The 11738-nt window shown below is 43.8% G+C and overlaps 1 protein-coding gene across 1 annotated transcript; it reads left to right on the top strand.

Annotated features, from left to right (window-relative positions):
* ZNF774 (zinc finger protein 774) lies at positions 1 to 6716 on the top strand. Its single transcript, XM_008565418.1, has 4 exons — positions 1 to 49; positions 1534 to 1656; positions 4340 to 4446; positions 5135 to 6716. The coding sequence occupies exons 2-4, from the start codon at positions 1550 to 1552 to the stop codon at positions 6373 to 6375; spliced, it is 1455 nt and encodes a 484-aa protein (XP_008563640.1). The 5' UTR covers positions 1 to 49; positions 1534 to 1549; the 3' UTR covers positions 6376 to 6716.
* Positions 6717 to 11738: the final 5022 nt, after the last annotated feature.

Raw genomic sequence — 11738 nt, 5'->3', positions numbered from 1 at the left:
CCGGCGCTCGCCTTTCGGAGCCCCCGGGCTTGCTGAGCTGTGGGGACAGGTAGCTGCGGTTTCTATACCGTCGTCTGGATAGCTCATCCTCCTAATCAATTTTCTTGTTCCTCGGTGGTGGTCCCCTCAGGTTTCAGCTCAGATCTTTGGGACCCTCTGACCTATGCACCCCGACTAGGGCCTGCAACTCCAAGAGGAAGAAAGGGTGTCGGCCCCATCCGTGCGGTCATGTTCCTATTAATAAACCCAGTGAACAAACTGGTGTTTCTCACAATGGCACTTAGTCACAGCACCTCAACGCTATGGGGACTTTGAAGTGACCTGGGGCGGGGGGGAGCTGGGAAGGAAACAGGGTTTCTATAACCATGGCTAAGAATTCTCTCCCCCTCAATCGCTCTGTTTCCTGCAAGTGGGCTCTGCAGTTGTTACTTCTTAATGACATTATTTTTGTTGTTGTTAAGGTTTTAAACCAGAGGGAAAAAATGTGTTCCTATGGTTTTAGGTCTTTAAAAACTCAGTACTTTATAAATGACCGATAGCAATGTCTGTAAATACGTACATAAATGTTTCCATGAAAAATGTATGTGTTTTAGTAAAAGTAAACAGGTGCTCTGATTGGTGGGACAAAAGATGTGAAAAAGTAAAACCTCCTCACCCCGATCTGGTCTTTCCTCCAATGAAATCCAGATTTCTTTGTAGCCAGTGGTCAGTCAGCTAGCGGACTTATGTTCATTTCTATTAGAAACTCTTTGAGGAAAAAACATTACCTTATATTTCTTAGTGACTCCTAATGCCTTGCAACATATTAATTACTGAATGAATTACCAATCCATCCAATAATCAACTCTGACCATCCTCCCAAAGAGTAACTTTTTCATGATACTGCTGTCAATTTATGACTGTATTAATGATTGGTTTCAGCTTCAAGGGTTGCTTTTTATGATGATCCACGTTGAATTTCACTTATTTTTGCAACTTATTCATGTCTTTTTTTTTAAAATCCATATCTTTTTAAGTGTCATCTCTGACTCCATTAAACCTTGAAGTAGAATGGTACCCAGCACTATTGGATTCTACATAGTCTGTCCTTTGAAGTTGACCTCAAAAGAGTCAGCTGTTCTCATAACTAATACTAGTATCCTTAAGTCCAGAATTCCCCAGCTTGCTAAGGAAAACATAGTTGGAGAGAATCTAAAGCTTCCCAGAAATCGAATTATACCTGCAAACTCTCTCCTTTATCTTGTCCATCATGGAGAATTTGTTTCTCAAAAAGTTAATGCATCCAAAAGACTGAGGGTTCTGTAGATATATTTGGGAGTCCCAAGCCTCTCTTAGTGATGGGGAAACTGGCCAAGGGAAGGATTATGAAAAAAAGAATAAGAAAAGCAACCCTTCTGTGGTTGACAGAATTTACCTGAGAGCTATTCTAGTCAGGGAGGGTATTTGGAGATACTGGTGGTTATCTCCTGGTTTTCAGACAATGGTGAGAATATTTAGGGAGCTATTGATGCATATTGAGGTCTCTTACTTTAGGAACTGATGACCCGTGATGATGTGGCTGGGGACTTCAGGAAAGAGTGGGTTACCTGGACACTGCTTAGAGAATCCTCTTCAGGGATGCCACCCAGCACAGTTAGAGGAATGGGCTCTCAAAGGGTAAGGATACTACTCTCCTCTAGTTTTAAGAAGTAGATGTTTTGAGAGTGGTCTGAGTGGTCTCTGGGGATGTTGATTTCTTAGAGCTCCAGACCATTGTGAGATTAATTGTTGCCTCTCTGACAGAACAAGAATGACTTCCATCTTTCTGGTGCTTTATGGTTTGCAGATGTCTTTGATATGTATTGTCTTATTAATATCTCACCATAACCCTTTGATATATGTGTCACTATCTCCCTTTTCCAGCCAAGGACACTGAGACTCAGAAGTTAAGTGACAGAGGTGAGAGTCCAACCCCTGTCTATGTGGAAAAGGGGGACCTGCCCCCACGATGTATTTACCTGTCATTTAAAAATAAACAATTAGGGGCTGGCTGGCCAGCTCATTTGGGAGAGAGTGGTGCTGATAACACCAAGGTCAAGGGTTGGAATGCCTATAGTGGCCAGCTACCAAAACAAACAAACAAAAACCACTTTCAGTGCTCTTTCTAAAATACAATGGCTACCCTCTTTTCCTGCTTTACTTCATATCTATTACACGATTAATATATACTTATGTAAGAAAAAGACAAGGAAAAAGTCATCCCTAATCCCACCACTGAAGGGTTACTATCCTATCATCTTTTTGAAAGCATATATAAATTTTTTTAAAAAACAAAAGAATAACACTATATTGAGATTATACTGTACATTAAGTCATATATCCTACTTTCTTATACATTGTATTGTGAATATATTTTGACCACAATAAATATCCTCCTATACACCACTTGAAATAACCACCTAATATTTTCTTGTGTGGAATACAATAATACAATATTATTTTGTTGTATGGAGTAGAATATTAGATTGAACCATATATGAAAAGTCTTCAAAAGTTCATGGAAAGGGCCGGCCCCGTGGCGCACTGCTACAGTGCGCCGCTTGGGAGTGTGGCGGCGCTCCCATTAGGGCCGGACCGGTGGCACACTGGAGAGTGCGCCATTAGGGCCGGACCGGTGGCACACTGGAGAGTGCGCCATTAGGGCCGGACCGGTGGCACACTGGAGAGTGCGCCATTAGGGCCGGACCGGTGGCACACTGGAGAGTGCGCCATTAGGGCCGGACCGGTGGCACACTGGAGAGTGCGCCATTAGGGCCGGACCGGTGGCACACTGGAGAGTGCGCCATTAGGGCCGGACCGGTGGCACACTGGAGAGTGCGCCATTAGGGCCGGACCGGTGGCACACTGGAGAGTGCGCCATTAGGGCCGGACCGGTGGCACACTGGAGAGTGCGCCCAGGATCGCAACCCTTGGTGTTGCCCCCGCACCTCGCTCAGCCAGTGAGCAGGAACCGGTCTGTATGTGGGATCCGAACCCTCGGCGGGAGCGCCGCCATGCTCCCAAGCGGCGCACTCTCCAGTGTGCCACCGGTCCGGCCCTAATTGTCTTTTTTTTTTTTTTTCCTTTTTGTCTCTTTTTTCGTGTCCGGCAACGGATCGCAACCCTCAGTGTCGCACCTGTACCGGTCCAGGACCGGCCACGGGATCGCAACCCTCGGCGTTGCACCCGCACCTCGCTCAGCCAGTGAGCAGGAACCGGTCTGTATGTGGGATCCGAACCCTCGGCGGGAGCGCTGCCACGCTCCCAAGCGGCGCACTCTAGCAGTGCGCCACCAGGCCGGCCCTAATTGTCTTTTTTAAAAGTCTTGTTTATTGAAGTATATTTTCATCATTTTTCTTAGAATTACCAGAATTACAATGCTGTGTCAAAGAATAGATTCATTCCTAAAGTGTTCGATACTTTGTCAAATACCTTCCAGGAAAATTGAATCAATTTATTTATTCCCAGAGCATTATATGGAAGTGTTCATTTCTTCATATTCTATGTATCACAGTGGGTATTGTAAGAGTGTGTGTAAAATAATAAGGATAGCTAACATTTACTGAGGGCTTACCACTTAATTACAATAACCTTATGGGGTAGATATCATTATCCCTATTTTATCGATGAAGATACTGAGACACAGAGTTTAAGTAACTTTTCTAAGGTCACATAGGTTGTAACCTTACAAGGCAGGGTTAGGATCCAAACCCAGACAATGTGACTTTTGAGTTTGCACTCTACTTCTACACTACATTACCTACGTCTATCATTGTTTTAATTTGAACTTCCCTGGTTAATGGTGAGGTTAATGGTTTTTCATATATTTATAGGCTGCGTATATTATTGTCTTTCGTCAATTGCCTACTCATGTCCTTTGCCTTTTTTTTCTTTTGTCTTTTTCTCAGGGCTGTATTGACTGCTGCCCTTCTAGGAGAATTTTAAAGGCCAACATTATAGTTAACTTCCTTGATTCTTTCTAAGGGTGAGGTCATGGCAGCTTTGTTTCTGATAAAATTCTGTCTCCACATGGGTTTAACCTTATGTCTTCAGAAATGAGTTATTGTGCTTACTCTAGAGTTTCTATCACCCAAGTCTGGCTTTTTTTTTTTTTTTTAGTAGGAGGAAAAGAGCTTTTTTCCTCAGCCTCCTGGGAGATCACCCTGTTTTATTACTTAACTGTGGTTGCACTTTCAATGAGACAAAACACACATTAGAATTGCCCTGGTATTCTCTACCTATGAAAGGAGGAGGGCTTGGATTTTGGTCAGGCCTTGTGTAATTGGTCAGATTCATATCCTATGTTCATCTTTCTGTGTAGGATTTCTAGACCAAGTGTAATCTCCCAGCTGGATCACAAAGAAGCACCATGGGTCCTACCATTCCAAAACTTTGAAGCAAGGAAGATCCTAAAGGAAAGTCACACAGGTGAGATGTGAGTGCTATCTGTCAGGAAGAAATCTAGCCTTTTAGCTCTTGTTTAGATGAAGCATTTGGAATACTGCCCTAGACTTTTGTTCTTACTATGAAAAGTTTATTTATTATTATTATTATTTTTTTTTTTTTAAAGATGACCGGTAAGGGGATCTTAACCCTTGACTTGGTGTTGTCAGCACCACGCTCACCCAGTGAGCAAACTGGCCATCCCTATATGGGATCCGAACCCGTGGCCTTGGTGTTATCAGCACCGTACTCTCCCAAGTGAGCCACTGGCTGGCCCCCATTACTATGAAAAGTTTAAATTCGGGGAAAAAAAAAGTTTAAATGTGTCTTCTTGGCAGTCAGTAATTGAATGAAGTCTTCATTTTGAGTCAGCATTTCATTTTTGTCTAGACTATAACATCTTTGAAAGGAGTTGCCCAATTTTGATAATACATGGTATATTCTTGAAGGACATCAAGATCACCTCAAGATTCATCTTAAATAAGAAGTTTAGGAATTCATGTTTCCTGTAAGCTCAATGAACTTCAATAAACTTCACAAAGTGAAAAACAGAGTGGTTGAATTAAGTGTAGTCTGCTGCAGAAACAGTAATTTTAATCTTTTTTACTGCTTTCTGATGTTCTTTCTTAATAGCTGATAACATTATTCTCTGTTACTTCTGTTAATTTTTCAGACTTTGGGCATCAGGTGGCAAAACTCAATCAGGACATTTCCGAAACAGCAGAACAATGTGGAAAATCCTCAGAAAGGACCAATAAAAATATTTTTCATACTCCTATTTGGGGAAGAAAGTGGGAAAGGGGCCCTGAATTAGTACGGCAACATGGAACCCTTCCAGGAGAGGGCCAGCAAGAGCCCTTCTCACAGGAGATGGATTTAAACAAGCTCCTGGATGGATATGTAGGAAAGAAGCCTGTGTGTGCGGAATGTGGAAAAAGCTTTAACCAGAGTTCCTATCTCAAAAGACACCTAAGAACCCATACTGGTGAGAGACCTTATAAATGCATCGAATGTGGGAAAGGCTTCAAACAGAGTTCTGATCTTGTCACCCATCGCAGAACACACACAGGAGAGAAGCCCTACCAATGCAATGGGTGTGAGAAAAAATTCAGCGATAGCTCGACGCTCATCAAACATCAGAGAACCCACACTGGTGAGAGACCCTATGAGTGCCCAGAGTGTGGGAAGACTTTTGGGCGGAAGCCACACCTCACAATGCACCAAAGAACCCACACAGGAGAGAAGCCCTACACGTGCCTCGAATGTCATAAAAGGTTTAGTCGAAGCTCAAATTTCATCACCCACCAGAGGACCCACACAGGGGTGAAACCTTACAGGTGTAATGACTGTGGGGAGAGTTTTAGCCAGAGCTCGGATCTGATTAAGCACCAACGAACCCACACAGGAGAACGGCCTTTTAAATGCCCGGAGTGCGGGAAGGGCTTCAGAGACAGTTCTCATTTTGTAGCTCACATGTGTACTCATTCAGGAGAGAGGCCTTTCAGTTGTCCTGACTGCCACAAAAGTTTCAGTCAGAGCTCACATCTGGTCACACACCAGAGGATACACACAGGTGAGAGACCTTTTAAGTGTGACAACTGTGGGAAAGGGTTTGCCGACAGCTCTGCACTCATTAAGCACCAACGGATTCACACAGGAGAAAGACCCTACAAATGTGGCGAGTGTGGGAAGAGCTTCAATCAGAGCTCCCACTTCATTACCCATCAACGAATCCACTTAGGAGACAGACCCTATCAATGTCCTGAGTGTGGCAAGACCTTCAATCAGCGTTCCCATTTTCTCACACACCAGAGAACACATACAGGAGAAAAACCTTTTCACTGTAGTAAATGTGACAAGAGCTTCCGTCAGAAAGCGCATCTTTTATGCCATCAGAACACCCACTTAATTTAGGCAATAGTGGTTCTGCTGCTCCCTTTCAAATTTCCATTGTTACTGTCGTCAAGTACCCCAAACCTGGGCATCAGTGGCCCAAGTTGAGCCCTGATCTGTTCTCTCTCTTTCTTTTCTATTTTATAATGGAGAAGACAAACTTATGGGGTCCAAATAATGTTCTGAGCACAAAAGGCATTCCTTCAATGTGTGTCACTGGTTCTTAGGGAAATGTGAGTTTAATGGTGGATGCCTGGTTACTTAACAAGAAGTGAGAGAAATGTGGCCTAGAGATCACATGTAAACCACCTACCACAGTGCCTGGCACAAAGTAGGTGCTCAATAAATAAGTGGAAACATCATTACTATTAATGATTAATATTTGAGGTCTTATATAAAGCCCTTAATGCAGTGCCTGGCCTCATAAAAGACACTCCACAAACTTGGTTGCTTTTATCAGCCTTATTATTCTATATGGAATTTGTTAGTACAGCCCCCCAAGCACAGAACTTGCACGAAATTAGATTTGAGCTAGAACGTTTGGGGTCTGAACACATTTAATAAGACAGAAACACTCTCCCAATCCAGTACTATGAAGGCATTAGTCACCAGATGTCTCACTGCCATGACAAGGCAGAATTATCATAAAGGATGTTTGCGGTTTTGTGACTTAGAGGCTGAAAGAATTTCAGAAGCTTTTTGTATGGCAGTATCTGAGGTACTTCCACTAGAGGTTTGCTGTCATCTGAGGCATAGAAAATATCTTATGATGAACAAACCAGAAGGATCTGGAAGAGGACTGTAAAATTGTGGAGTCAAAATTGCTGAGAATGTTAAGTGATATTACAGGGCTCCTTCCTAGCATTTAGCTGAAGGAAGCAACTCTTGTTTTCTAATTTGCTGGGTCACTGGCCCTTTAATTTTAGGTTAATGCAACTCTGATCCTTTTAGAGCCATTCATTTTATGCACTAGTACATTCCTATATTTAATTGAAACAAATTAAGGGAAGGCAGGGTGTTGGAAAGAACACTGACTTTGATGAGAAGGTAAAGTGTTTGAGTCCTGGCCCTGGCACTTAATTTGGCTCGACTTTCACCTTCTCTCAGCCCCAAGTTAGACCTGCCTCACCTACCTCACAAGGTTGTTGTGAGGATCTAAAACACACACACACACACACACACACAAGCACTTTGTTAAACTATAAGTGTAATATCTCTGAAGTTTGGTGTTATAGTACAGTTGCTAATGTCTTTTTTTTTTTTTTTTTTTTTAAAGATGACCGGTAAGGGGATCTCAACCCTTTTTTTTTTTTTTTTCCTTTTTTTGTCTTTTTTCGTGACCGGCAACGGGATCGCAACCCTCGGTGTTGCGCCCGCAACTCGCTCAGCCAGTAAGCAGCCGGTCTGTATGTGGGATCCGAACCCTCGGCGGGAGTGCCGCCGCGCTTCCAAGTGGCGCACTGTAGCGGTGCGCCACCGGGCCGGCCCAAGGGGATCTCAACCCTTGGCTTGGTGTTGTCAGCACCACGCTCAGCCAGTGAGCCAACCGGCCATCCCTATGTAGGATCCGAACCCGTGGCCTTGGTGTTATCAGCACCGCACTCTCCCGAGTGAGCCACGGGCCGGCCCGCTAATGTCTTTTTTACAAGAAATTCAGCTAACGTTTCTCAAGGTGTCTCCTTTTCTCTCATAATGAGGGACTTTTTTTTAACCTGTTGAAAAACTGGTGTGAAAATGCTAAGTTATATGACTCATTATGGTTCACACAATTAACAGAAGAGTCAGATCTGGCTGCAGGTCACTGGATTTCCAGTCTGTAGTCTTCTTCTTCAACACTCACTCAGAGTGCATCTGAGACACTACAGTATTGGAGGACCCATATTATATCCATCAAACCAGCCTGAATTTGGAAATGATGGAGGGATGTAGCCTAGGTTCTATAGAGCTTTACATGATCCTGTGTTGGAGTCCTTGATCCTGATGGAATGAGAGTGGAGGAGAAAGAGCAAGTGTAAGGGGTTAAGGAGGGGGTTGGGTACTGTATTGCTAGGGCTAGGGCTCACAGACCCCTCAGGCCCGTTGTACAGACTGGGTCACAAACTCTTCACATGCCAGGCTGGGTCGCCAGACCCCTCACACGCAGGTCCATGCTAGATAATTGGGAAAGATCTCAGAGGCCATTGGCAGATGACAAATGCTCAGTCCTCAGCAGCTTGCTGCAGCAGCAGTGGCCTCTCTGGGCATCCCGGGGGCACTGGCAACAATAGTTTGCATCAACAGCCAGCAGTAGCAGCCTCCCTGTAGCCCCCGCCAGGGACATTCCGGGGGGGGGCTGTGGATCAGAGCCACTCGTCCTTTATACTTAAGTCATAACCCAGGACACCTGGGTGCACGTGCGCAATTACATTAGACAATAACCAAGGAACACCTGGGCACGTGCATATTTACATCAAATGCTAGGCAAGATTCTGAACATGGTCTCTGACCATTTTCCTTCACTTTCCCTACAGTTACTTATCACTTTTTAGAAAGAAAAGTGATGGATTTTTTTTCTTCCAAGCCTTCTTACATTATTAGTACAGACTGAATTATTATATCATCCTTGGAACTCTACTTCACTCTATTTCTTTCTTTCTTTTTTTTTTTTAAAGATGACCGGTAAGGGGATCTTCACCCTTGACTTGGTGTTGCCAGCACCACGCCCTACCAAGTGAGCCAACCGGCCATCCCTATATAGGGATTCGAACCCGTAGCCTTGGTGTTATCAGCACCACACTCTCCCTAGTGAGCCATGGGCCAGCCCTTTCATTCTCTTTGATTATATAGAATGCCATCTGAGTGCTGTAACTCAAAGGGAGAATTCAGTTGATAATCTTAACTCCTTGGAAATTAGACAATAGACCAGGAAAAAAAAAAAATCTAGTTAATCGAGTGTGGTGGTTCTCAAAATGAGAGCCCAGAACAGTAGCATTAGTGTCACCTAGAAACTTGTTAGAACGCAAATTCTCAGCCCCCACCCCAGACCTACTGAATCAGACACTGTTTTATGTATTTTAATAAACCCTCCAGATGATTATAATGCACGTTCAAGTTTGAGAACCACTGCTTTAAAAGATGTCTCTTCTAAACATAGCCAAAAACTATTATTGATCCTAAAAAAAATCCAATCTTTAATTATCTTATGTTTTTGTTTTTTATTTGTTTGAGTCGAAATCCAAATAAGGTCTCTACATTCAATTGGCTGATATGTTCCTTACAAGTCTTGGTCTAGAGTCCTCCCTCCTCTCTCTCTCTATCTCTGTGTGTCTCTCTCTCTTCTTTTCTTGTAACTTGCTTGTTGTAGTGTATCCCACAGGTCCGTATTTGGGTAATTCCATCCTATGGTGTCCTTTAACATGCTCCTCTATCCCCCACTCTCCTAATATTGGTAGTTGGATCTATACGCCTGATCAGATTCATGTATTTTGGTGAGAATAGTCTGTAGTGATCTGTACTTCCATCAGGAGGTACCTAATGTTATTTTGTCTGCTTTTGATGTTAGCAGCCATTGATACTCCTTTATTTCATTTTGGGCTGCCAAATGGTGATATTTTATTACTATTATTCTATCTCCGTTTATTAGCTGGATTACCTCTATAAAGAGAACCCTCCTTTATCAACTCTTTGGTTTTCCTGAGGTACAGTTTGTACAGGAACAGTGCAATAGCTGCTTGATTAGAACTCCTTTGATTTTTTAATATTGCTATCTAAATTTCAGCCTCCATGACCTAGATCTCTAAGCCCCTTCTAGCAAGAGACCGTTTTGGCAGGAAATTTCTTTCTTTTTTTTTTTTTTTCCCTTTTTGTCTTTTTTTTTTTCGTGACCAGTAACGGGATCACAACCCTCGGTGTCGCACCCGTACCGGGACCAGCAACGGGATCGCAACCCTCGGTGTCGCGCCTGCATCACACTCAACCAGTGAGCGGACCGGTCTCTATATGGGATCCAAACCCTCGGCGGGAGCGCCACCACACTCCCAAGCGCCGCACTCTACTGAGTGCGCCACCGGGCCGGCCCAGGAAATTTCTAAATGTGTAAATCTCATAATAACTTTTCTAATGTACCCTGTTGCTCTTCTCTCCCCTTACTCCCTTCCAGTTTGTCTAGGTTCCTCATTAAAGCAGTATGCTAAAGAGCTCAATATACTCAAGTGATTCCTTAGTCGGGGATAGAATCTCTATCTTGCCAATTAATATTTCCCAATACTATACTGGCCTGAAACAGGCCTATTTTCTGGGAATGGTTTTATACCTCTTTTATGGTAATATGAGAGTATACCATCTTCATTTATTTTATCTACCCAAGTGTTGTTCTAAATCAAATGTGATTAGTATATAGACAATGGCAATAATTTGTAAAAATCAGATGAGAAGGTAAGGGAAGAGCCTAGCAGGCAGAGGTAAGGGGTAATTTACATGAAATTCAGGGGTTTCAGGGGGCCAGCCTGTGGCTCACTTGGGAGAATGTGGTGCTGATAACACCAAGGCCACGGGTTCGGATCCCTATATAGGGATGGCCGGTTGGCTCACTGGGGCGTGGCGCTGGCAACATCAAGCCAAGGATTTAGATCCCTTTATGGGTCTTCTTTAAAAAAAAAGAGAAATTCAGGGGTTTCAGGGGGCCAGCCTGTGGCTCACTTGGGAGAATGTGGTGCTGATAACACCAAGGCCACGGGTTCGGATCCCTATATAGGGATGGCCGGTTGGCTCACTGGGGCGTGGCGCTGGCAACATCAAGCCAAGGATTAAGATCCCCTTATGGGTCATCTTTAAAAAAAAAAGAGAAATTCAGGGGTTTCATCTTCCCCAGGGTGGAAGTGTTTTGACCAGGGGTAGGATGCGGAATGAGAAAGTACAGAGTTGAGTATGATATTCCTCAGAAGTGACATTCTGAGAATTTGCACTGGGATTAATCCAGCATGTCCTGGAAGAGTATCCTTCCCTTCCAAGAGGAAGCCAGATAGAGGACATCTGAGGGAAACCAAAGTGACATTATTAGCACGAGGAGTCCTAACCCCAAACCCAGTTAGGAACATGATTTGTGCTCATTGTGAGTGACACTAGATTTAGGAGGCAAGGTCTAGAAGCAGCATAGAACCAGGAGTTAGAAGACCAGCTCCTAGTTTTGGAGCAGCCATTTACTAGCTAACTGCCCTTGAACAGGTCAGTTACTTGCAAGATCCTTTCTGGCTCTAACAATTTATAAATCTGGGGCTCTCACAGTCCCAAGTACTGTCTGATGTAAGTAAGCTCTTCCACAGGTGCACCTTCACACTCTGAGAGCGTGAGAGGACACAAGCAGGGAATCTATAGCCAGGGTCCCTCTCCAGCTCCCACTCCTCAGC

This window comes from Galeopterus variegatus, unplaced genomic scaffold (genome assembly GCF_000696425.1).
Source record: "Galeopterus variegatus unplaced genomic scaffold, G_variegatus-3.0.2 Scaffold14, whole genome shotgun sequence".
NCBI classification, from domain to species: Eukaryota; Metazoa; Chordata; class Mammalia; order Dermoptera; family Cynocephalidae; genus Galeopterus; species Galeopterus variegatus.
This window is presented reverse-complemented; position numbering and strand designations above follow the sequence as displayed.

Bases quoted from the DNA above. Each gene is read 5' to 3' on its own strand.
- ZNF774 (XM_008565418.1), top strand. From the start codon at position 1,550: ATGATGTGGCTGGGGACTTCAGGAAAGAGTGGGTTACCTGGACACTGC. The intron at 1,657-4,339 runs GTAAGGATACTA...CTTTCTGTGTAG, and splicing joins GAGGAATGGGCTCTCAAAGG to GATTTCTAGACCAAGTGTAA. The intron at 4,447-5,134 runs GTGAGATGTGAG...TTAATTTTTCAG, and splicing joins CCTAAAGGAAAGTCACACAG to ACTTTGGGCATCAGGTGGCA.